At 52.7% G+C, this 26,711-nt stretch overlaps 1 protein-coding gene across 6 annotated transcripts in view; it reads left to right on the top strand.

The window, feature by feature from the left end:
* The first annotated feature begins 5,309 nt into the window (after window positions 1-5,309).
* Window positions 5,310-26,711, top strand: part of GDAP1L1 (ganglioside induced differentiation associated protein 1-like 1) — a 25,990-nt gene continuing 4,588 nt past the window's right edge. Inside the window, exons 1-6 of one of the 6 annotated variants that reach the window (XM_012657907.1) lie at window positions 5,486-5,535; window positions 5,574-5,598; window positions 13,519-13,711; window positions 14,600-14,773; window positions 18,828-18,925; window positions 19,697-19,811. In XM_012657907.1, coding sequence (XP_012513361.1) covers window positions 5,486-5,535; window positions 5,574-5,598; window positions 13,519-13,711; window positions 14,600-14,773; window positions 18,828-18,925; window positions 19,697-19,811 — 655 coding nt within the window. Of the gene's footprint in view, window positions 5,599-13,508; window positions 13,723-14,553; window positions 14,774-18,827; window positions 18,926-19,696; window positions 19,812-26,711 lie in introns of all 6 variants that reach the window. The other 5 variants (XM_012657906.1, XM_012657904.1, XM_012657905.1 and 2 more) reach the window with 5 other exon arrangements.

Raw genomic sequence — 26,711 nt, 5'->3', positions numbered from 1 at the left:
CAGAATCTCTGGGGGTGGGTCCCTAACACTGCTATTTCAGAAAAGGTCCAGTTAGTTCTAATGTGCACCCAGGGTAGAAAATCACCGATTGGTCCCCCATCCCCTTCTCTCTCACTTCTTTAGTTTGAAAAGCTCCCCCAGGGGCGACTGTTGTGGTACCAGCCCCGTTGGGTTTGGAGCAGACGCAATGGTTCTCGGGATCACCTGGGAGCTATATATAATATCAGTGTCAGGGTCCCTGCTCCAGACCTGTTGAATCAGAATTTCTAGGGGGCAGGGCCAAGAGACTCGCACTTCACAAAGCTCCCCAGGCTGTTGTAAGGTTCAGCCACTGGTATAGAGCATGATATAAGCATCGTCCTAGGATTACCACACTCTTCCCTGAACATTCAGATTCAAGGTCTTGGGTGAAGTCTAGGAACCTGTCTGTTTAACAAGCGCCATAGGTGATTCTCATGAGATGGCAAATTTGGGAAACACTGAAATAGAGGGAAGAGCCCAGATGGGAGTCAGTAAGACAGGGCTCCTGGCTGTGTGACTTCTCACAGGTCACTTGCCCTCTCTGAGGTTTGTCTCTTCATCTGTAAATAGAGATGATAATAATAAGTGCATGAGGCAGAGATGGATCACTGTCCCCCAGAGATCTGGGTACTCTGTCCATAGGATAGAGTTGTTGTTGGAAAGTGGCTCCCCCCGCCCCCAGCCAGGGACTACATTTCCCAGGTCCACTTTGCATTTAGGTGGGGCGGCCATGTGACTGAGCTGTGGCCAGTGGAATGTGGGCAGAGGTGAGGAAGGCTGCTACCCATAAAAGCCTCCTGTGATCCTCCACTCTCTCTCTTCCCACCTGCTCATTGCCTATCAATGCCCAGGCCACCTTGGAAGCCCCAAGGGAAGGGGGACAGAACTCCTCGCGTTGCAGTTACTGGACCAGGAGCAGCTGTCCCATTAGGTGGTACTTGTGCTCTCCAGTTTGCCACAGCCTCCACCACATGCTGCTGCTTCATACCTGGTTTGCCTCACATTCGTGGTACTTCTCTGACGGCTGTGGCTTCCTGAATCAGCGAGCCTCGATGTAACAGGTATAGAAGTTACATGCATTACAGCAAATTCCCGCAGGCGACTTCTAATTCCCAGGAAAACCATTTGTCCTGCCCAGAACTTGGAAGCAAAATCTGAGTGATCCTCAGAGGCAGAAGGATGTCCCCCAGCCCCACCCCACCTGTATCTGTGACCCTTTCAACACCTGTTCTACGGAAGCACAGGTACGAAGTGAAGAGAGCTCAGCCTTATCTGGGGGTCAGATAAACCTAATTCCAGCTCTGCTACTTCCTAGCTGGTGATTTGGGCCAGGTATTTCATGTTTTCTGAGTCTCCATCTCCCATCTGTCACATGTGGATATTAGTCCTCTTCCTACGGGATTTCTGTAAAGGGTCTAGCTCAAAAGGACCTGCAGACAATGTGAATTTCTTCCCCTTTTCCTGTAGTTCAAGAACCAGGACTGGCTTGCCCCCAGTAGTGATGGGGACAACAAGCAGTAAATTTTTTCCTAAAACTCTTTGAATTTTTAAAAAAGGATACAAATAGCTGGGCGTGGTAGCTCACGCCTGTAATCCCAGCACTTTGGGAGGCTGAGGTGGTAGGATCACTTGAGACCAGGAGTTCAAGACCAGCCTAGGCAACATAGCGAGACCCCATCTCTATAAAAAAAATTTAAAAATTAGCCAGGCATAGTGGTGCGTTTCTGCAGTCCCAGCTACTTGGGAGGTTGAGGCAGGAGGATCAGTTGAGCACAGGAGTTTGAGGCTGCAGTGAGCTATAATTGTGCCACTGTACTCCAACCTGGGTGATAGAGTGAGACCCAATCCCTAAAAAAATAAAATAAAAGATAAAAATAATGCATGTCTATTGTAGGCATATCAATCTGCTTGGGCTGCCATAACAAAATACCACAGATCAGATGGCTTAAACATCAGAAACTTAACGAAAGAAGTGGGGTAAAAACCTAAACCTTATTTTCTCACAGTTCTAGAAGCTGGAAGTCCAAGATCAAGGTGCCGGCAGGGTTGTTTCTGTTGAGGCCTCTCTTGCTGGTCTGTGCACAGCCACCTTCTCACTGTGTCCTCACATGGCCTTTCCTCTGTGTGTGAGGACTTCTGTGTCTCTTCCTCTGTGTATAAGCACAAGAGCCTTATTGAATTAGGGCCCCACCCGTCAACCTCATTTAGCCTGAATTACCTCCTTAAAGGCCCTATCTTCAAATATGGTCACATTAGGGGTTAGGGATTCGATATATTAATTTTGGGGAACTCAATTGAGTCCATAACAGTAGGAAAGCCAGAAACTCCAATTAAACAAAATAAACAAACAACAAAAAAACCCATTTATGAGCTTCTGTTACCCACCCCAATATACCCACATAATTGCTATTAAACTTTAGTTGACTATCTTTCTATAATTTATATATTTTAAAAATTGAATTGTACATTTATGCTAACCTGCTTTTTTTTACATTCTGAAGATTGTATTAATAATAACCTAAACGAAATAAAATTTTTAGAGCACCCTATATGTTACCTGTATTTCTTTCTTTCTTTCTTTCTTTCTTTCTTTCTTTCTGTCTGTCTTTCTTTCTTTTCTTTTCTTTCTTTCACAGAGTCTCATTCTGTTGGCCAGGTAAGTGCCATGGCGTCAGCCTAGCTCATAGCAACCTCAGACTCCTGGGCTCAAGCGATCCTCCTGCCTCAGCCTGGCAAGTAGCTGGGACTGCAGAAACGCACCACTATGCCTGGCTAATTTTTAAATTTTTTTTATAGAGATGGGGGTCTCGCTATGTTGCCTAGGCTGGTCTTGAACTCCTGGTCTCAAGTGATCCTACCACTTCAGCCTCCCTAGTAGCTGGGACTACAGGCATGTGCCACCATGCCCGGCTAATTTTTCTATTTTTAGTAGAGATGGGGACTCTATTTTGCTCAGGCTGGTCTCAAACTCCTGAGCTCAAGCGATCTTCCTGCCTCGGCCTCCCAGAGTGCTAGGATTACAGGCGTGAGCTACCTCGCCCAGCCAGTTACCTGTTTGTAAAATTCAAATGTATCATGAAATCTTCCTTCCTCATGTTTAATGAATGTAGATTATTCCAAGTTATAGATGTACTCTAATTTTTTAATCTAATCTCCTATTGTCTGGACACTCAGATGTCCCTTTTACTTGGCGTTTGTTAGCTCTTACCTTTGGGCTAATAACTTCATGCACCTGAGCATCAGTTCCCTCATTTGTATTATCAGGATAATAACAATATCTATCTCAATTAAGATAATATCTGTAAAGTGCTTAGCACGGTATCTGGCACATCGAAAACTCTCATATCTGTTATTATGGTTATTATAAATTGTACAAGCTTGTGTGCCTAGCCAATGGTTTCCATAGGATAAATTCCTAAAAAGTCAAACTCCAAGATCAAAAGGTAGGCACATCTTAAAGACTTCTGTTATAGTTTGCCAAATTTTCCTCCTGAAAGACTAGGCAAATCCACAATCTCTTATCTGAAATGGATTTTTGAATTGAGATTTGGTGGGATTTTAGGAAGGTAATATAGTGTTATAGTGTATATTATGTGACATTCCCAGTGGGGGCTGGGGCAGCACCTCCTAAACAAATACATTAATATTTCTTTAGGGAGAGTGAGATAAGTAAAGATCATAAGTAGCCTCCCTCTATCCTATGGACTGAGTACCCAGATCTCTGGGGGACAGTGATCCATCTCTGCCTCATGTACTTATTATTATCATCTCTATTTACAGATGAAGAGACAAACCTCAGAGAGGGCAAGTGACCCATGAGAAGTCACACAGCCAGGAGCCCTGTCTTACTGACTCCCATCCAGGCTCTTCCCTCTATTTCAGTGTTTCCCAAATTTGCCATCTCATGAGAATCACCTATGGTGCTTGTTAAACATACAAGATATGCCCCCGGGGGCATACATGGTTGAATTTTCCCCCAGAATGTACCATATCCTTCTTTGCAAAATTAAACAGTGAACAACAAGACACTCCGAAGAAAAAAATTCATAAAAGAGAGACAAAGAAAGTGTGCTGAACCAGGGAGGCTAATGGAGCAACTGGGACTTCATAAAAATGTAGCTCCAAGCTTCCTGGCAGCCAAGGCAAGAAGAGAAACCCATGGGCCACAAGACATTTGTTACCTAGTAGAAGGAAGGACACTGATTCTTTATGAGCCATGCTTACAGTCTGGGGGATGTGCCCAGGAGTCCCAAGTAGCATGACCAGGTCGGGGTGGGGGCTTCAAAGCTTGTCTTCCTAATACATCTATTTCCATCTACTGTCTCAGGGCCTGCTTTTGTATTTGCCCGATGGTAAATATGTTGAAACACAATATTTCAGTGAGGGAAGCATGGGTGTGTTAACTTCATGTAACTTCATGTAAAGTTCCCACAAATGTTTAGGATACACTATATGGCAGCAAAAGCTTTACAGCTTTCTGTGGGCTCATCTGATTGTGCCTTGGTCTCCTCTGGTGAAGGTGTGACCTTGGACCAATGACTCGACGTCTCTGAGCCTCACCTTCCCCATCTGGGAAAAATGATGGGGAAGAAATGAAATGAGATGGTGCCTGTAAACTGCTCTGGTCGCTAAACGCTTGCTGCACTGTTATTTATGTTACCATCCTGAACTTATGGCCAAGAGGGCAGACTCTGGAGCAAAACTGCCTGGGTTCGAATCAGCTCCACCACATATGGGCTAGATGACCTTGGACAAGGTCACTTAGCATCTTTGTGCCTCAATTTCCTTCTCTGTAAAATGAGGCCAATAGGATTATTGTGAGGGTTAAATGGGTCCATAGTTGTGAAGCCCTTAGAACAGTGCCTAGGCACACAGTAAGCACTATGTAAGTGCTTATGAAATAAATCATAGTTTGTTCCCTTCTGCCCTTGGAAGCCCTTCTGGGGAAAAGTTAGAACATTACAGTTTCAAAGTGAGATGAGATATTTCCAGACATTAATTTCTGAAAGGAATAGATCTCTATAACCCCAGTGGTCCTAAGAGGTATTTGCTTTCTCCGAGATTGAGAGGCACGAATGGGTTTATAATGGTGGAGTCTTTGGCAGGTGACCGGCCAAACATAAGCGGTTTGGGGGGCGCAACCCACTTCCTTGCGCCCTTGCAGGGAGCCTGACAGAGCCGGCTGGTGGCTTTTCTGGCGCGGGCCCGGGGCGGGCCAAGGGTGGGGGGAGGAAGGAGCTCCCGGGATCCCCTCGCCCTCCCCCCTCCTTGAGTAATGACATTCATAGGGAGGGAGGGAGGGAGAGGGGCAGGCTCGGCGAAGCCATGTGATGCTGGGCGCGAGAGCCGCGGCGCCGGAGGAGCCTCCTTCTTTCCTCCGTCCGACTGCGGGCTGTCATGGCGACCCCCAACAACCTGACCCCCACCAACTGCAGCTGGTGGCCCATCTCGGCGCTGGAGAGCGATGTGGCCAAGCCGGCCGAGGCCCCCGACGCGCCCGAGGCGGCCAGCCCCGCCCATTGGCCCAAGGAGAGCCTGGTTCTGTACCACTGGACCCAGTCCTTCAGCTCGCAGAAGGTAGAGCCCGCGGGCGCCGGCCACGGGGCGCGCGGGTGCCCGGGAGGCTTGGGGCAGGGGACCCCCAGGGCTCGAGGGGTCTGACGGCGGCCAGGGACCCGAGGGTGAAATCTGGGCTTTGGAGGGCCCGGAGGACGGGGACGCGGGGTACGAGGGCTGCTCTCCCGGGAGGTGACTGGCCCTGGCTGGGCCCCAGGAGCGCTGTGCCCCCAATTCTGGGAACATCCATTCTGCCTCCTTCCCTCCCAGGAAGACCCGGTCTGCTGGGGGACTGAGCAGAGAGACAAAGGCGAGAGGAAGGGGATGGGCACTGCTGGGAAGGCGGCCTGTTGGGGGTGCTGCGTGGAGAAGTGCTTTCTGGGGTCTGCCCCGGCAGCCCGGTCTCAGGCCCTCCCTGCACGCTGCTGTCAGGGACGCTGCAGGCCCCCGGGCCCCCTCTGCCTCTCTGGCCCGGCTGCGGCCCTTCTTCTGCTGGGGCTTTGAGGGTCTGTCCCCAGCCGTCACCTACCCCACCCCCATCTTGAGCTGAGAAGGAAGCAGTTAACCCATCCCCTCAGACCGGCTCAGCTCGGCCCATCAGATCGGTGTTTTGTTCTTAAAGACACAGAGTGGCCCCGGCCCCTTAGACCCTTCTCAGACCCAGGGGATCCGGGGGCAGTTGGAAATCCAGTCTGTTTCTGAGCTATCAGGGTTTCAGCTTCCTGGGGGTAAGGCAGTGGGCTGCGCCCGTAAGACAGGGGCGCAATTTTCCCACTCTGGGCGTCTGTCCCGACTCCGGGGCACGGCTTCAGCACCATGGCCAGGGCTAGGGCAGGGGCCTGGGAAGGCCGGAGCTGCACCTGCTGCCTGATCCTCCCACTCCTTTTCTTACTGGAAGGTCCTTTTGTTCCAATCACTCATTTCCGATGGAAAAATAGATTCCGTGGGGGAAAATGGCCTTGGAACCAAAAAGACTTGGGTTTGAGTCTTGGTCCAGGCTTAGTTTCATCGTCTGGAAAGTGGGGTAATAATAATAATAACTATTAATACTCCTATTTACAAGCCCTCCTCAGGGTTGCTGATAGGCTTGTTGGAGAGGCAGTGTAACTTAGCGCTCTAGACCAGCGCTGCTTAAACTTGAGCGTGCATTAGCATCACTGGGTGACCCTGGTTAACACACAGACTGCTGGACTCTACCCCAGAGATTGTGATTCAGGAGGTCTGGAGTGCCTCTCCAACAAGCCACCAGCTGATGCTGGGGAAGCTGGTCCACCAATCACCCTTTGAGTGTCCCAGTTTAGAATATAGATTAGATAGTCCCCAGTAGGAGAGCCATCTTCCCCACTGCTCACTGTAGAGCTTTGGACAGGTCACCTTGTCTCTCCGAAGCCTCAGTTTTATAATCTGTGAAGTGGAGCTAATGCAATAACTTCCTCATAGGGCTATTGTGAGGGTGAAATGAGATAGGATGCACAAAAAGTGCTGATAGCAGTGCCTGGCCAAGGGTCAAGGCTCAGTTAATAACTGGTGATATGGGGTTATTAAAGCTCTAGGTAGAGAAAGGGCCAGGGTTAGCCAAGGTCATACTGGGACTCATCCATACGTCCTGCACATGCTTGCTAAGCACCTACTGCATGTCAGGACTCATGCAAGGGGCTAGGGGTTGGAGATGAATCAGACCGACCTTCAGATTCTAGAACCTCTTCCCACCTGAAGCCTCAGGAATCAGACCCCAGTGGCTTAGACAAGACAGAGGGCAGGGAAGTGGCACCTCCTACAACCACACTCTGATGGAGTCTCCTGCTCTTCCCCCCGAGAATATTTTCTATTCAGCCTGAGCTCAGGGCTGAGGTGGCCCCTTAGTCAGGGATAGGACCATCCAGTGCAACCCCACTTTTGACCAAGTTTCTGCTCAAGCCAGCCTGGGCATTCTCCTGTCTCCCCGGACAGGGCCTTCCTCCTGCACAGGGGCTCCTGCTGGATTCTAGAAGCAGGTAGCCTGGCAGAAAGGGCATGGGCTCTGCGGTTCCATTCTCATCTTGGATGCTTTCTGACTGTGTGACCTTGGGCAAGTCACTTCACCTCTCCATACCTCAACATCCTCATCTGGGAAAGGGGAATTTACATCCTACCCTGCAGAATTCTTGGAGGATTTAGAGTACACAGGCATATAGTAAGTGCCTGGCATGCAGTAGGAGCTTAGCACGTGAATTTTCGTCCTTCCCTCCTGTCTGAAGGGCATTGCTGGCATGAAAGGGGCAGTCTCCCATTGTGAAGCATTCGAGAAGCCTCCCCTTACTGGCACATGGGACTATTAATAGTGGAAAATAGCCACCTCTGGGAGCAATGGTGGCTCCACTTGGCATCTGGGGACCATTCTAGACCCAGAGGGCAGCAGGACAGTGTGGGGGTCCAGGACCCAGACTCTGAGGCCAGACTGCCCGGGCTTCATCCTCAGCTGCACCACTGACCCGCTGGGTAGTCCTGCGGAAGTTCCTTAACCTCTCCTGCCTCAGTTATCCACACCTGTAAATTAGTGCCTCCCCACCAGGGTCATCGTAAGGATTCAGCAAATGCACCCACGTAAATCACCCAGAATAGCACCTGGCACATAGAAAGTGCCAGTTAAGTGCTGGTTGCTGTTATAAAGACATGGGCAGACACCAGGTCAAACTCCACTTTGCCACTTCTCAGCTATGTGACTTTGTGAAAGTGTCTTCCCCTCTCTACGTCTCAGCTTCCTCATATGTTTGGTGGTAATAGCAGTACCTATCTCGGAGGGTTGGGAAAAGTGAATGATGTCATGCACGGTCGCACTTAGCACAATGCTTGGAAAACTTACACACTGATAATGAACTTTCAGGCACCGCACAGGTGATGGTTTGGAGCCACAGGGTTTGGAAGAGGCTCTAAATGCACGGTGTAAATGTTCCTGCCCCCAGTCCCCTCCTCCTTTGCCGGGAAGAATGAGGTTGGGAGGGGCGAAAATGCAGGGCGTCAAGAGACCGAGATTCTAGTGCTGGCAGTCCCAACTGGCTGTGTGACCTGACCCTCTCTGGTCCTCAGTTCCCTCAACAGGAACAAGGGCTACATGCCCGATGCAACCTGCTTCCCTCCCTCCATCCCCAGGCAGGAAGCACTGCCCTGCCTCTCTGTGCCCCCTTCTGTCCCCACACCTGCCAGCCTTTCAAAAACCAAGATTGCTACTTCCCAGCTGTGTGACTTTGGGCAAGTTACTTACTATCTCTGTGCCTGTTTCCTCTTTTGTAAAATGAGGGTACTGGTAGGTACTAGTACCCACCTCGTTGGGTTCTGGAAGGATTAAGAGTTAATACATACAAAGCTCTTAGAACTGGGCCTCACACAGAGGAAGTGCTATGTAAGAGTTGGCTATTATTATTGCTTCTATTTCCACCAGAGAGCATCTCCAGGGCCATCCTCCTCCCTGCAGCAAGCCTGGTTCCCTTACCCCACCCCCTCAGGGTCTGCCCTGTCTTGAGCGTACCTGTGGAGAGCCCCTGGCCCAGCCTTCAGCCCCCAGGTGTACGAGACCCAGGTCTGGGGCCTGCCAGAGGCCATTCCTGACACCCAAGCGGGGCAGGATGAAGCAAGAGGTGAAGAATGGCCTCCACCTCCCGCCCTGGCCTTGCCTTTTGAACTCTTGGGCACCAGCTCCCCCGGCTTGTCCAGGCTGCGCTTGACCGCTTGCCACCTTCCCCTGCCCAAGTGGCGGCCCACAGATGCCACACCTCTTGTTACTTCTCTGCTCAGAAGCCTGCAGTGGCTCCCCGGGTCTCTCCAGGAAAAATCTAGAGTCCTCACAACGGCCTCAGGCCCTTCCACAGGGTCCTAACCTTGCTTTGGTCGGGACTGAAGTCGGAGGAAGCCTATGGGTCCTTCTCAGAACAAGGTTTTTAATTGAATAAAATCAAATGCACAGGATTTTTAGATTAGGAAGGAAGCCAATCATAGTGAAGTACAGCATTATATAATAATATATATGTTTCCGTATTAACCCCTTTATATAACACGATCTGGTGGCAGATCTGATAGCTACTGTCAAGTTGAAGTCGTGATGAGTGTGCATGATATTTTGAGGTAACTGCAACAACCGCAAAGTGATGAAAATATCTGACAATATTGCAGGCACTGCTAACACTACCGTACTTTATCGCCTACATTCCTAATGGAAGAGAATGCTAAATGTCAGTTTGAGATGACTGAAAATAAACATGTAATTTTCCCATCCGACTTCAAGGACTCCCTGAATTTACTCACGGGCCCCCTGGCCTAGGAGTGTTGATTAAAGGCCCCTGCATGTGATCTTTCTCCTTCTCTCCTCCCTGTCTGCCCTCACACCCTGCCCCGGCGACGCTTCCTCACCGCCATCCCAGCTTGTCCCATGTGCCCAGGGCCATTCCTGCTGCCTGGAGATCTGTTCCCCAGGCCCTTGTGTGGACCACTCCTGACCTTGTCCAAGCCTTTGCTCAAAGGCCACCTGCGCGAGAGGCCTGCCCTAGTGGACCACGCTCTTTAAAATCGCCTCCGTCCCCCTGGTACCCTGGGACCCGATTCCCCTTCCCTACTCTAGTTTTTCTGTTTTCTGAAGCACTCACCATCTTTTGACAGACCGAACCATTTTAACTGCTTATCATCTGTCTGTCCCCACTAACGTGTCAGTTCCCTGAGGGCTGGGATCTTCATTTTATTCACTGGCACTTAGAACAAGACCTAGCACATAGTAGGCACTTAATAAATAAGTCTCGAAAAGTGATGAATTGGTAAATATAAAATGTTATATTTAAAAAAGGTATATAAAACATACAACTGCTCTTAAAAATAAAGTCTATTAATTTTTTTAAAAGATATTTGAGACAAATAAACTGGGGTTCAGAGATGCTAAGTGTCTTTTACAAAATCACACAGCAACTAAACGGCTGGGCAGAGACACCATCCCAGCCCATCATCCAAACAAGGGCCTGGGTGAGGAGAGACAGGACCTAACCTACAACAATGAAGCACCCATGGGTGATTTTCAGGCACCCACAGGGAAGGTGGTTTACCCAGAAATGGTTGATGTCTGGTCACACCGAGTGGTGACCACTTAAGTCTGGTCCAGCCTCTAGGAGGCAGAGATGGCAGATGGCCTTGGTGACTGCATGCCCTTCCCTTGGGCTTGGCTTCCTCTCTGGGTCCCCCTCCCCCGCAGGGTGACACATGGCTCTGGCCTGCAGCTCAGCTAAAGGTGAAAGTCTCCTTGGCCACCTGCCAGGGTGACCCTGAGGCAGCTCCAAGCAAGATTATTGTACCTCTAAAGATAGTCCCCTCCCCAGACAGCAGCCACACCTGACACCTTCGCTGGAGCTCCAGCAGGGCCCGGGAGTGGCCGCTGCAAGATGGAAGGCCAAGTGTCTGGACCTGCCAAGGGCAAAGGCCTGGTTTGGTCTCTGTTTCCATCCAGTTGGAGGTCCCAGTTCAGCCCAGAGGCTGGAGGACCAAGCTGAGGCCCAAGGATGCCAGGACTGCAGGGATCAGAGAAGGCAGCCATTTGCTTCAGCCAAACTCCAGCCTCCATTCTCTGGGCTTCTCCAGGGCACAGGCCACCCACGAGCTCAAACACACACACACACACACACACGCCCTCACACACACACACACACGCTAACACATGCACACACACAAGGCCCACACTACACGTGCACACACACACACTCACACCCACATCGATGTAATACTCGAATGCTCACACTTACACATACACTCGTCTGTGCACACCACACTCACGCACACATAGACTTGCACACACACTTGCTCACTCACACACACCCAAACAGATGCCACTCCCGGGCGTGCTGCTCACTCTCTGCAACATTTCCTCCCCCTCTCTCAGACAGAACCAGCAGTTTCCTCCCACTGCCAAGGGGGCAGGCAGAGCCAGCCCTGTCTCCTGCATGGTCGTGAGTGTAGTAGTGTCAGCTCGCAGCAGGGCTGCAGGGCTCTCCGTGAACAGGGAGTCCAGCCCCCTTGTTTTGCTGATGAGAAAAAGGATGCTCAGAAAGGGCGATGATAGCTCTAAGGTCACACGGTGTTGCTGTGGCGCCTCCTAGCCTGGGGGCTCTGCGTGGGCCCCACCTATGGGACCTGCTTTTGGCTGATGGAGCAAATAAATCTGTTCAGGGGTAAATTACCTCTCACTCCTCACAGCCCACCAAACAAAAGGGGGTGTTCGTGTTAGCCGTGAGGGTGGGGCATGAAGTACTCCAGGACATCAACCAGGGGGGCAGGGCAGTCTGTGTGTGTGTGTATAATAATAGTGATATTATTAGAACCCATGTATTGCGGGACTCCATCCACATCACCCCATCTCCACCTCACAGCAGCCTTGAAGGAGTGGATTGCCTTCCTTATTTCACAGAAACTAGAAATCAGAGAGGTCAAGGGACTTGTCCAAGGTCACACAGCAAATAAGCAGTAGAGCCAGGCTTCAAGTCCAGGTCCGTCTGCCTCTAAAAGCTGGTTTAATACAAGTAGCTAAGACATATTACCCCTACTGTGTGCGAGGCACCATTCCACATGGACTAATGCATTTAATCCTTACAACAGCCCTCTGAGGAAATTGCTATAAGACTCTCATTGGACAGGAGGGGAAACTGAGGCACAAAGAAATAAAGCTACTTGTAAAGCCAAGTCATCCAGCAAGTAAGTGCTAGAGCTGGGATTTGAACTGACACAGTTCTGTCCACGACACCATGCTGCCTCTTTTGGGTGCTGAACTCCTAGTGTCTGGGAGGGAGGTTGGGGATGCCCAGTCCCGGCAGCTACCATCTCAGGTGTTTGGAGACGTTGGTGCTTGAGGAGAATGGACCTTTACCTCTCTCAGAGATGCCCTCCCTCACCCCTGGACTGGAGCCACTTGCCATCCTCTTGCCGGGGGACCTTGGACAAGCCCATCCTTCTTTCTGAGTCTCAGTCCACAGGTAGAGGGCAATTGGACTAAGTGATCTCTAACCATTTTCTAGCTCAGAAATATCGGGCTGAGTCAGGAACATGCCCCAGCCTCGAGGCTCTCTGTTAGCTTCCACCAGCTCAAATGTTTTTCTGGGACCTTCTAGAAACATAAGGAAAGACTCAGGAGGAGGCAGGCCCAGAACTACCTGGAAGGAGCCCTCAGGCCAGAGAGCACTAGTACGGGGATCAGGAACTTTGCTTCTAGTTTTAAGTCAGCTGCTGAATTGCTGTGTGACTTTGGGTAGGTTACTTGCCCTCTCTGGGCTTTAGTTTTCTCATCAAGAAAAACAGGAAAATACTCCTTGTTCTGCCCTCCTCTAGGGGGCTGTTTTGAGTATCCAACCAGGCAACCAGATGAGAAGGTGTTTGGGAGCAATAGAGGGCTTGATTGATGCTGGCAAATTAATTTTCACCACTTTGTACCCCAAATAATTTGAGAAATTTAGCTATTGATTATAATGATGACAAGAATGTGTATTTCCTGGCCAGATCCACGCCTCCCCTCGGAGGTCAGGCTGAGTGTCCAATCATGACAATGATAATCATGAATTGAGTCCCATCTGTGTACCAGACACTTGGTATCATTAATACTCCCATCGTACAAATAAGGAAACTGAGGCTCAGAAAGTTTGAGGAATTTTGCCCACACTCACACAGCCAGGAATCCGATCCCAGGTGTGCCGGCTGTGAAACCCCACAGCTTATCCACCAGGCAGCCCTTCCCCTTGTCTCCAAACAGGGCTGTGCTCCTCCCACCGCTAGGCGCATGCCCCAGGAGATACACCCCCAGCCAGAAGCCCAGTGTAGGCTGAAAGCAACGGTGTCCCCTCCCATGTGTGACCTCTGACCTCCCTTCCCGCACGCCCCACCCCACCTGGGCAGAGTGTCCCCTGTGTCCGCCCGCCTTCCCCGCTCTGACCCTGGCGCCTGCAGGTGCGGCTGGTGATCGCTGAGAAGGGCCTGGCGTGCGAGGAGCGCGACGTGAGCCTGCCGCAGAGTGAGCACAAGGAGCCCTGGTTCATGCGGCTCAACCTGGGCGAGGAGGTGCCCGTCATCATCCACCGCGACAACATCATCAGTGACTACGACCAGATCATCGACTACGTGGAGCGCACCTTCACGGGAGGTACAGCTGCCGCCACCACTCGATGCCACAGACCCCGGGGGGCCCCACGGGCTCAGACAGGGTCCCAGGGCCTCGGGGAGCCTGGGGAAATTTGCTAGGGCCATGGGCAAGGCCCAGTCTCGCTCAAAAGGAGCCACAGGGCTACAGGCAGGGCTCAGATGACCCCAGAAACCACAGAGCCGCAGGCACAGCCACAGGTCCCTGGGGACTCCAGACCCCGCCCCCCCACTGGTACTCCAGGGAAGAGGCATGGCCAGACACCCCCTAGGAGCCCTGGGGCAACAACCCCCTTCCCCAGGAACTCTGGAGTCACAGACGTGGCCACAGACCCTCAGGAGCCCCTGGGACATGAGCAGGACACAGACCCTCCTCCAGGTCCCCACAGACGGGGCCCAGATCTCCCAGGGGTCCCTGGGCAAGGACAGGGCCCAGCCCTCCCCACCACTAGGGCTAAAGACTCCCCATAGATATGGTCTCATATACCCCAGAACCCCCAGGCCCAGGCAGGGCCCAGACACCCCCAAAACCCTCTGTCCTCTCCCTCCCTCAGGCCTTCCACAGGCCAGGATCGCGCTGCCCACCGCGGAGGCTCAGACAGCCGTTGAGAGGGGATCAGGGCCCAGACGGGTACTGTTGACATAGAGTACGAGTCAGTTGCCAACACGTAGCAATCCAGGAGGCTTGCGTTTTAAGCATCCAGGTTGCCGGCTTCTCTTGAACTCCGGCAACACTGGGCCTAGACTCCCACCCGGCAACAAGTCTGCAGCCGAGAGGGGCTGCCCCCGGGGGACAGTGTGGGCCCCAGGCCTCGGGTTCAGGGGTGCTGGGGGGCGGTGGCCGAGGCAGGGCCCTCTGCTGCCCGGCCCAGCCCCTGGCGGTGCCCCGCAGAGCACGTGGTGGCCCTGATGCCTGAGGCGGGCAGCCCACAGCACGCGCGGGTGCTGCAGTACCGGGAGCTGCTGGACGCGCTGCCCATGGACGCCTACACGCACGGCTGCATCCTGCACCCCGAGCTCACCACCGACTCCATGATCCCCAAGTACGCCACGGCCGAGATCCGCAGTGAGTGCCCAGTGGCCGGGAGAGCCCCTTCCCTGGCGCCCGCATGGCACCCTCCTCTCTTCCATGGGAGTCCTCCCTCCTTTCCCTCCTGCTCCCTCTCCTGTCATCCCCTTCTTCCTCCTGTCCCTCTTGCCTTCTCTGAGTGTCCTGCCTCTCTCTGTGTGCCTGGGGGTTCTGTCTGACTTTGGACACTTCTGTCTCTCTCTCTCCCTCTCTGTCCCTTGCTTGCTTTCTCTCCCCTTTTTCTCTCTGGCCTCCCATCTTGTTCGCCCTGTTTCTAACTGAATATGTCTCTCTCCCTCTCTGCCAGTCTCTCTCTCATTCCCCTCCCCACCCCCTACTCTTGTCTTGCCCTCCCGTATAAGACTATGGGGCTGTCTGTCCCTGCCAGGCTTGTTTTGTCCAGTGGGAGCTGGGGAACCTCCCCACGGGAGTCCCAGCTGCAGACACTTGGGTCAGGGCCCTGGGAGGGGCACCAACAGTCAGGGCTGTGGTTGGTGGCCAAGGGTACTGAGTGACCCCGGGGTTGGGGTTACCAAGGAAGGATGTCCAGACGTGGCAAGACCCCCAGTGGGGTCTCTGATTTCTGATTCAAGGTCACCCATGCACTGTCCTAACCGCCAGCCTGGACACGCCCATAGCCTGGTCCGTCCTTTTGTATCCTGTGCCAGTGAATGGGCGTTGGGTTAAATGAGATAAGTCACCCACAGCTGTTTACGGACTTGGGTCCAGGCTCGGCACAGTCACCGTGGAGTCCTACAGCCGGAAGAGACGTGAAAGGTGCTCAGCAAATGGTCACCTCCTCCCTCTCGAAGGAATGAGGCAGATGTTCAAAGGCAGGGAGGGGGGTCAGGTTGTGGAACTCAGCCCTGTCCCTTTAGAATTCCATTGAACAAGACCCAGGAATTACCTGGACTGTCCTGCTACCAATATCAGCCCTGCCAACAACATTTGGGAGGCCCTGGACAGGGGGCTTGGGGACAGATGGGCTAGACACAGCTTCTACCATGCCAGGGTTACAGTTCTGTGGAAGCAAAGACAAGTAACCAGATAACTGCAGGGCAGGACTGCCTAAACCTGAGCAAGCTCTTGGGAGGGCTGTGTGGCGTCCTATGTCAAACATAAAAAGGTCCACACCTTGGAGACTGCGCTGCAGTTACACTTGGATGTGTGCACCAAGAAGAATGTGCAAAGGTATTCACTGCAGCATAGCTGGTAACAGCAAGAAACATCACTGGAAATAATCCATGAGTTAGGAACTGGGCGAATAAGCTATGGGTACTTCCATACGGTGGAATCCTGTATAGATGTTCAAAAATATAACGGGCATTCGGAATGTTCTCTTAAGATACGTTAGTGAGTAGAAAAATGTGAAGGGCAAAAAACCCACCCCTTCTAGGGTGCTATCATTAATGTACTTAAACGGGGGTAAAGTGGATACACAGGTGCTTATAGTGCAAGGAGTGTTTCTAGAAGGATGCACAAGAAGCTGCCAATAGTGTTTGACTTCAGAGAACAGAACTAAGAGACTGCAGGTAGAGAGGGGAGAGATTTGCTTTTGTTGCATATTCTCCAATATTATTTGAGTTTTTAACAAGTGTACCTGTATGAGCTGTGCAAAAATAAGTTAGTTAAAACTTTTTAAACCTAGTACCAATCGGCTACGATCAGGGGAGCAGGGAGGCTGTGGGACCAGAGATGATGCCCACGCCAGCTGCTGGGGTCAGGGAAGGCTCCGGAAACGCAGCAGCAACCGTGGCTGAGTAGCAGGTGGAGGGGGAAGGAGAGGGAGAATCATTCCAGGTTGTGGGGTAGGACAGGCGTGGTGTGTTTGGGAGACTGAAGGAAGTTCAGTGTGGTTGAAGTGTAGCCCCAGGAGGGTGGGAGGGGCCCTGGGGTGAGTCTGGGGAGGAAGTCTGGCAGAATCGGGATTTTATATAGGAAACAGTGGAGAAACAGTGATGGGAAGTGACTAGATCAGATCTGCATTTTACAAAGATCATTCCCCTGGGGGAAGAATGGACGGGCAGTTAGGGAGTCCTGACTGTTCCACAGGTGAGCAATATTGGGGACCTGGCTGAGGACGGAGACAGTCTCTGAGTGCTCCTGGGGGTGCTCCCCCAATCCTATCCTGAGCTGTTGGAAGATGCTTAGAAAGCAGTGAGTCCAGAGCAGTCCCGGCAGGCTCCCTCCCTCTTCCCTCCCTCCATGAAGGCAGAGGGGACCTCAGGGCTCTAGCCCAGCTGGGGGAGGGGCAGAGGACTCACAGGTGCAGGAGGAGCAGAAGCCAGGCTGCAGCAACCCCCACCCCCAATCAGTCTGGGGTCTTCTCTCCGCCTGGCCTGCCCTCCTGCAGTTTAAAGAGAGCCACATGGGCAGCCCCAGGTGGCAGGAAGGAGAGAAGATGCTGTCCTCGACCTTCACATTAATAAAACATCAATCAGACTTATTATAGCCCCAAAGCTGAAGGAGCTGCGAGTGCGTTTACGGAGGTTTATATGAGGCCAGGCGATGGGGTGGTGGGTGATGAAATCTCGAGGACGGAGCTCAACAAGTGCAGTCGCTCATCACTCACGCATTCCATTCGTTCCTTTGTTCCTTCATTCAACGCTCACCGAGCTGCTGCTCTGTGCCAGGCCTGGGAACAGAGACGAATCTGTCATAGCCTCTGCTCTCCAGAAGCTCAAGTTCTAGTGAGAGACATATACATCCAGAGATCACTACATTAGCATCAAAATCTCCGTGTATAGCAAGTAGTACAGGTTGTGCACTGCACAAGTCCAGGGGGACACTGGTCACATAAACTACCAGGTTGATGGAGTTGTGCCATGGCAGCTCTGCTTCGTGTGTTTGCATTCCCTGGCAGTGTACACCGGGAAACAAAGGTGTAAGTGGCCAGACCTCCTAGAGCTGCGGTCCTCAACCCCCAGGCCATGGCCTGGCACCAGACTGTGGCCTGTTAGGAAACGGGCCACGCATCACTGCCTGAGCTCTGCACCCCGCTCCCGGCACCCACAACCCCCCCCCACCCCCAGTCTGTGGAAAAAACGTCTTCCATGAAATAGGTCCCTGGTGCCAAAAAGGTTGGGGGCCGCAGTCCGAGAGGATCAGGCAGGGCTTCATGAAGGAGGTGACCTTCAGCAGGATCTAGAAGGAGGATTTCGGGAGAAGAGGATAAGGCTATTCCAGGAGGTAGAAGTAGTGTGAGCAAAAGCCCAGAGGTTTGGGACAGTCTGGTACATTCTGGGGACAGCAAGCATTTGGAGTGGCTGAAATGTACCCTCCGGGGACAGGGACGCTTGGGGAAACTCAGTGAAGGATGAAGGAGGTGAGCCGGGGAGGAAGTGGATCCCGCGGGCTCTCCTAAGGCAGTTGAGGAGCTGGAACATTATCCCAGGGCAGCGAGGAGCCAGGGTGGGCTCTGAGCAGGGAGTGGCATGGCCACTTGTGTGACTGAGGAACTGTCTGTCTGGCAGACGGGGAGAAGGGCTTGCAAGGGAGAGAGGGGAAGAGAGAGCTGGAACTGACATGGGGGAGGTTTAAGGTGAGAAAACATGAGAAAGGTGGAGAAGGAAGAATCCACAGGCCAGGAGATTGGTTTGCTGTGGGCAGGAGGGAGAGGGGGGAGCTGAGGACAAATCCTAGGCATTGGGCGTGGCTTTGGTCGGGGGAGGTGCTGCAGTTTGGGAGGATGCAGCAGAAGCAGGTGTGGGAGGGAAGATGGTGAGGCCCAGAGCCTGGGTCCTGCCCATTTCTGGCATCTCCTACCCCTCCTCCTGGGTCCCTCCCCATTACGTTCATTCTTCATTACAGACCGGTCATGCCGTGTCACAGGGATTGCTGTATGTGCCCATCTCTCGCACTAACCTGAGCCCAGGGCAGGACGGCGTCTCACCCATCCCCGTGCTGCCACCTGCAGCGCTCCCTACGTGCTGACTGTTGATGTTGTCACTTCTCTGACCACTGTTTGGCTGGGACCTACTTCCAGTTGTGTGAGGGAAGTGACGGGGGAGGCAGTGCTAGAGGGATGGGACCTTTGCTGTTCTCTCCCCAGGACATTTAGCCAACGCCACCACGGACCTCATGAAGTTGGACCACGAAGAGGAGCCCCAGCTCTCCGAGCCCTACCTTTCTAAACAGAAGAAGCTCATGGTGAGGCCCCTAGGCCTGCTGACTCCCCTCGCCCACCATCTCTTCCATGGGAATGAACTGGGAGAAGCTGGTTCTAAGTAGAGGATCAGCGATGATAAGAAGTGGAAAAACCACTGGCTTGCTTTTCCTACCCTGCCTCCTCTGCCGCTTACTGGCTGTTCGGCCCTGGGCAAGCCACTGCTGCGCTGGGACCTCGGTTTCCTCATGTGTTAGGTTGTGTCCCTAAAAGCAGAGCACTGAACAGAGGTTCTTGGGGGTACCGAGAGAGTGCTCAGAGGGGAACCCAGGAAGGATGGGCGGGACGGGAAGAGGAAGCAGCCAAGCCTCATCTGACCCCCAAGAAGCTCTGGAGCATAAATGGCACCACAATGTTGGTCAGCCTTGAGACAAGGGGGCAGCCTGTTATACTCCCATATCAGTCCGTCATTGGCTACAGATTGCTGGGAGGCGGGGTAACGTCCTGAGTATTTCTGAGCCAGGCAGTTCCCTATTGGCTGAGAGCAATTCTTGGAGAAGGGGTAGCTGTGAGTCACTAGCAACCAAGCTCCCAGTGGCTGGGTGTGTAAGTGCACCAGCTCCGTGAAAGTGATCCAGGCAGGACAGCCAATCTCACAGGAGTGTTGCAAGCACCAGATGAAGGGGCGTCCTGTACACTGGGGGATATTTGGAGGCTGGGTTTGCAGAAGGAGGGTTAGCAAAGCTCCTTCCATCCCCGGACATCCTGGCTCTAGTGAGGCCAACTCAGCTTCTCTGGCTCTGGCCTGCCCCCAGGCCAAGATCTTGGAGCATGACGATGTGAGCTACCTGAAGAAGATCCTCGGGGAGCTGGCCATGGTGCTGGACCAGATCGAGGCCGAACTGGAGAAGAGAAAGCTGGAGAACGAAGGTGGGTGCCAGCCCTGGGGGGAGGTGAGGTTGGCAGCCCACGCACCCCACCCTGCCCCTGCTCAGTCCCAGCCTTGTTTTTCCCCAAAGATCTCAGAGGACCTCCCAAGTGGTTAGGATCATGGGCTATGGAGTCAGATAGATCTGGGTTCAAGTCCCAGCTTGGCCACTTACTAGCTGAGTAACCATGGGTCAGGTGCTCACCTCTCCGGACCTCAGTTTCCCATCTATAAAATGGGAAGAATAATAATAAGACCTGCCTCAGAGAGCTGTTGAGACACCACGTGAGATAACACGCGTAGTGTGTTTCGATCAGGGCTTAGCACATAGTAGGTGTTTAATAAAGGTTGGTGAAGATGATGATGGTGGTGGTGGTGGTGACCGCTGCCCACCATACCACCTCACCTGCCCTGCTCCAGAATGTATTATGGCTCCTTCATCTGCAGCCAAACATCCAAGCTCACTCGGACTCTCCGACCTTGACCCTTCCCGCTCCCAGGTGGGTCTCCGGACCCTGACATGCCAGCTTCGTTCCCACCTCCGCACCTTTGGTCCTGCAACCTCTCCCTCCTGGAGTCATCTCCCCGCACTACTCTGCTCCGTTCTGCCTGTTGCACACCATCTTTGCCACAGCCCTTCTTCTAACCTCATTCTGGACCATTCCGTCTTGCTCTGTTTTAGGAGACTTGTTGGTCTTGTCTCCTGACAATGCAACTGTATGGAGCCCATGCAGTATGCACTGCTGCACTTGCAGCTTCCCGCACACACATGTCTACGCAAGTGGGAGGGCCGTAGAGCCCAGGGTTAGAGTTGAACGGATTGGAGTTAGAGTTCCAGCTTTGAGGCCTGGACTACGTGACCTTGGACAAGTCACTTTCCCTATTGGAGCCTCAGTTTCCTTGTCTGTAAAAGTGAGATGGTAACAATACACCTTAAAACCTTAACCTCATCTTGCTGGACTCTTGTGAAAATTAAAAGCACTCAGCACAGGGCTGGCACATTACTAGTTTAACACACATGACAGCTAAAAGCATGCACATTCTGTAGATGAGAAAACTGAGGCTCAGAGACATGACATGCTTTGCTCAAGTTTACACAGCTCACGAGTGGCCTGGTTAGGGCAAGAACAGGTTCCTTCTCCATGAGTCCAGTGTTCTTTCCCGCTTCTCACAACCAATGCCACAAGCACAAGACACACGCAGACACCTCACGTCCTGAGCAGGGACAATCATCATGCATACTGACGCCAGCTGCCTTAAATCCTTTCTGGGAGAAAGCATGGGATGACTAAGAGAGTAAAAAATAATACCCACCTCAAGGAGGGACTTTCCTGATTCTATCAGAGGCAGGGCCACAGGGGAAGGATTATAGGAGAGCTCTCAGGGGCCAAATGCGAAGTGGTTCTGAGACTGGTTTGGGGGTCAGACAGAGTCCCAGCTCTGCCATTCTCTCACTGGGTGACCTTGAATTTCAGGTACATGTTATTTATTTATGCAGTAGTTTGTTAGGGCTGCCATAACAAAATGCCCAAGATGGGATGGCTTAAATAGCAGAAATCTATTATCTCACAGTTCCAGAGGCTAGATGTCCAAGGTCAAGGTGCTGGTGGGGTCGGTTTCTCCTGAGGCTTCTCTCCCTGGCTTGCAGGTGGCCGCCTTCTTGCTGTGTCCTCACACGGCCTTTCCTCTGTGCTGCACACCCCTGCTGCCTTTGCATGTCCAAATTTCCTCTTATAAGTGCATCAGTCACATTGAATTATGGCTCATGCTAAGATCCTCATTTTACCTCAATCATCCCTTTAAAGGTCCTGTCTCCAAATACTGTCACATTCTGAGATACTGGGGCTTACGGATTCAACACGTGAATTTGGGGAGCGATGCAACTCAGCCCATAAAAATTTATATATTTAACAACACTTACTGTGTGTTAGGTACCGTTCTAAGTGTTTCACAGATTTCAACTCACTTAATCCCCATAACAACTCTAGGAAGTCAGTAATATTAGTGATCCTATTTAACGGATGAGGAACCTAAGGCACAGGAAGGTTTAGTAACTTTCCCAAGGTCACACAGATAGAAGTGGCAGAGCCTGGCTTTGAACACACACTCGTGGGGGGATTTCCAGACTGGGAGGGACCAAATGCTAACTCTTGACCTGAGATCTTCCGAGAGGAGGCTGAGAGGAAGCTGCATTGCATGGTCCCATGGTGAGATGATGGGTTGTTCAAGATGGGGAGGCATCAATAGTCCTATGTCCCGCCGGGGTGGGGATGGGGGAAGCAGATGCCCCAGGAAGGTGGCTATGTGTTTAAAGACCTGGCTGGGCCCACATGGCCTCTGTTACTCGTTCACCCACGAGGGTGCCCCTGAACCTGCCTGGGGTGGGGGTGCTCACACCCTCCACACTCCCCTTGTGGGCAGAATGCAGGGAGGGAGGTATTATAATGTCACAGTTAGGAGCTCTTGCACAGAACCAGATGATATTGATGCACATTCCTGTTCAAAAAGTGAACAATAATAGAATCTAACTCATAGCGAGGTTATGAGGATTCAGGAAGATAGTAAGTGCTGAGCACTTTGCATAGTGCCAGGCTCAAGGGAAAATGTTCTAGAAATAGCAGTTTTAAAAATAATTATTATTGCCATTCTTTCTCATTCATTTATTCAAATATTTATCAAACACCTACTATGTGCAAGGCCCTAGGGATAAGATTATGAGCAAGAACTGACACCGTTCTTGCTCTCATGGAGTTTACAGTCTTGGAGAGGACAAAGACACTAGTCAGGTAATCCCATAAGTAAACGCAGACTTACCAACAGCGGTAAGTGTCAGGACTGAGAATACATGAGCAGGACAAATTGGACAAAGTTTCTCTGAGGAGGTGACATTCAGAGTGAGCCCTGATGGATGAGAAGGAGCCCAGAGGAGAGCAGGGATGTGCGTCCCAGCCTGAGGGATGCCCGGTGGAGGGAGAGGACCGGGGACTCTCAGGTGTCAGGCGACTGCCGGCGAGAGTGCCGTGAGTGAGGCTGGAGGGAGTGAGAGAGGACGAGGTGAGGTCTTGGGCCCCAGAGCCTATATTCACATGTTTAGATTTTATACTGAGGACAATGGGAACCTTTAGGAGGGTTTTGAGCAAGGGATTGTATCAGTCAGCTTTTGCTGCGTAACAAACCACTGCAAATCTGAGTGACTTACCAGAAGAACCTTTTATTTGCTCCTGTTTTGGGTCCTGGCAGCATGGGCTGGGCTCAGCCGGGGTGGCACGCCTCTGTCCCACAGGGGGATGGCTGACTTCACTCCTGCCTTTGTGGCCAGTGGGCAGTCGGTGGCCTCACTGGCTTGCCTGTGGTCGGCTGGTCGTCCGCTGGGCCAGGGGAGGTACCTGCAGGCTGACCCGGCCTCGTCTGTGGAGTGGTGGATGCAGGGTTACCACGAGCAGCAAGAGAGCAAAGTTCCGATGTGCAAACCCTCCTCGAGCCTCTGCTTGTGTCATGCTTACTGAAGTCCCATGGGCTAAAGCAAGTGACGCGGCAAAGCCCAGATTAAAGGGGTGGGGATTTAGATGCCACCTCTTGGTGGCTGGAGCAGCAAAGCCACTCTACAAAGAGGCAGCGGCGTGCATACAGGGATGGGAGGGGCTTGTGGCCATTGTCGCAGTCTACACGAGGGTCAGGTGTTCCAAGCCTGTGTTTAAGAGCACAAGATATAGCCCTTATTCAACTTGGCTCCACTGGAGGGAGGGGTCTACCAAGTAATTTGCCGTGTACTTTAAAATTACCACACCTGCCCTGGGGCTCCCCCATGGGGAGGGCAGTTGCAGGCAGAGGAGTCGGCAAAGTGACCGAGGAGTGGCCAGTGAGGTGGGAGGACCCTCTTGTCATCGGAGCCAAGAAAGGATTGTGTCTAAAGGAGGCAGAACGGTGTCCGATGCTGCTGAGAAACCGAGCACACCAGGACGGGAAGCGTCCACGGGGTTCTGTGCCATGGCTGTGGGTGGTGGTGACCTCGCCAAGGGCAGCTTCAGTGGGATGTGGGGCAAAAGCCAGACTGGAGTGGGCTGAAGAGAGAATGGCAGGCGAGCAGCGAAGACGGTGAGTGTAGACGCTTCTTTTGAGAAGTGTGGCTGGAGAGGGGAACAGAGGGGTGTGGTGGCCGAGGAAGGATGCGGGGCACAGGGAGGAGCTGTTTTAAGGCGGGAGATGCGCAAGTGTGTTCTCTGCTGGTAGAAACCGCGTTGGAAAGGTGGCATTGATGATGCCAGACGGCGGTGCAAAGCCCCTGGAGACCAGACGCACGGCTCAGGTTCAGGCCGTCCCCGGGGAACACAGAGGGCACCTGCAGACTGGGCGACCTGCAGAGGGCCCAATAAAGGGACCATTTACAAAGGTGTGGGCAGGATGCGGGGACTCCACAGGGCAAAGAGCAGTGCTTGGGCCTGGGGGCGCAGTCCTGAGGCCATGGGAGCAGATTCAGGAGCCTGGGCAGAGGCTGTGTGGGGAAGGCCACCGATAGGGGCTGCGACTTTCAGCCTCGGGACACCGCCAGCCAGTGCTGACCTGCAGAGGGGAACCATGGGCAGTAAGCCTGACCTTATCCTCGCCCGCCCTCTGCCCCTGCCTCTGCTTAACACCAGGAGCCAGAGGGCAGGAGCCCGGGCTATACACACCAAGCCGGCCTCCCGGGGCACAGAACAGGTGCAGAGGCGGGGAGAGAGTCTGCAAAGGCAAACTGAGTAGATGCGGCACAGGACGGTGCAGGGGGCCCGCCGAGGGACTGGTCCGGGGAGCAGGACAGGCCGCCACTGTATCTGCGTGAGCGGGAGGTGGAAGGCAGAGGCATGAGCCTGCAGCTCTCGGGGGCTTCGTGGTGGGGTGCGGGGGCTTTCACGTCTGAAGGATGATGTCTTCTGAGGGAGCTGGGGGAAGAGTTGCGAGAGGTGTGAGGAGAGAAGATGGGAAGATACGCCGCTGTCTCGCAGGGAGCGGGGAAGCCAGCTTACGCAAGGAAGGCAGTAGGACCTGGCAGCACTGGGTGCCCTCCTGGGCTTTGTGGCCTGAATTTAAAGTGTAAGTGTCAGCTTCATTGTGACGCTGTCCTCAGCAGGCAGGCTCAGAGAAGCGCCAGGTGGGGTTCACCCAGGCCTGGGGTTTGCGACGGGCATGCACAACTGGAGGAGAGCGAGGAGGAATTGAAGGGGTCAGGCCCTCTGGTGACGTAGCAGATAGCTACCCGGGCCCACGCACAGTAGACTACACAGTCACACACAGTGGACTATCGGTGTTTGCCCACAGACATGAGCGTAGGCGTGACCCACACATACATGCTTACGAACACATCTGCAGGCAAACAGCCAGGTGCACGCGGGCTCACGCTGCACTTACACGTGTGACACCCCTGTGTGTGGATAGCCACATGCACATACACAATCAGCTGCGTGGATTTGTGCAGGCAGACACAGAGGCAAACACACAGTCCATGTAGGATGCAGACACTGGACAGATCTGCACACAGACCCCAGTAAAGAACGCACTTAGTGAAAGGGGCCTGAATGTTCGTGGAGTCACATGCCATGTCCATGTTCATTTGCACATGGGAAGAAGGAGTGTCATACAGTGGTTACAAGCACAGATGCTGGAACCAGATGGCATGGGTTTGAATCCAGGCTCTGCTCTGCCACTTACTGGCTGTGTGGCTTTGACCAAGTTAGTTAACCTCTCTGTGCCTCAGTTGCCTCATCTGTAAAATGGGGATAATAATAGCACCACTTGGTAGAATTGTTGTGAGGATCTAGGGAATATATCACAGTCTCCCGGTTCGATTGCTACCTTACAGGCTGCTCCTTCTCACCTCCTTGCTGGCTTTTCCTTGTTGCCCAGTATCTATACCCTACAGGGCCCCAGGGCTCAGTCCCTGGGCCTATTCTCAAATCTGTCTACACTCAGCCTTGCTGGTATCACGCAGTCTATAGCTGGGGACTTCCATCCCTTGATCCCGCCTCCCTTCACTGTCCCTTGCCCGACGTCAGCTCTCTCCATACCTAGCGGCAATTCCCTGGTGCATCCTTAGAAGCTCTTCCTGGCCTGCACATTCAATGCCTTGGCCCTTCATACTCCTCCTTCATACGCCGTTGCTTCATCATACTTGCTTTGCAAAACCCCAAACCTGGTTAAACGCAACTTTCTACCCACTCAGTGCCTGGACCTGGGAACCTAAATGTGGCTGGAGAAACACCCACGATGGTGGTGGGACTCACTTTGACTCATGACCACCAGCCTTAGAGGACCTTAGGCTTCCCCCAGGCCTCCACTGCCCCACTCTCCAGGTGACTCCCCTGTACCTTCTCCTTTCTCCTTGACCCTCCAGCATGTTCCCGACACCCTCACTCGCAACTGATCACTTTCTCTATGTCACTGAGAAATCAGAGCGTTGGGAAGAGACCTTCACAGCTCTGGTCCCCACGGTGACCCGCCAGCAGCATTAGTGTCCACACACACCCTGCATCTTATGGATTCTAAGATGCGTCTTTGTTAAACCACATCTTAGCATCTCTGAAATTGGAATGCTTCTTATAATCAATAATTTAATTCTTCTCTCTTACTTTTGGGTAGGAGTCTTACATTTGACGGTACTTAGATTTGATGAAATGTGGTAGCACGTGCGCCCTCTCGTTACCAAGGATGGACTGTCCTCGAACCAGCTAAGACCACCCCCTTCCCCAGTGCGCTAGATCCCATCCACATTCCTCCCCTCAAGGACACCATGTCAGCAGCTCTCTCCCCTCCTCCTGTAGAATCCTTTCCCCTCCCCCATCCCCACGTTTCATTCTTTCCAACTTATAAAAATGCCCTTGAGGCCAGGCGCGGTGGCTCACGCCTGTAATCCTAGCTCTCTGGGAGGC

This window comes from Propithecus coquereli, unplaced genomic scaffold (genome assembly GCF_000956105.1).
Source record: "Propithecus coquereli isolate 6110/MARCELLA unplaced genomic scaffold, Pcoq_1.0 Scaffold566, whole genome shotgun sequence".
NCBI lineage: Eukaryota > Metazoa > Chordata > Mammalia > Primates > Indriidae > Propithecus > Propithecus coquereli.
The sequence above is the reverse complement of the archived record's forward strand: the minus strand, read 5'-3'. Positions and strand labels throughout refer to the sequence as shown.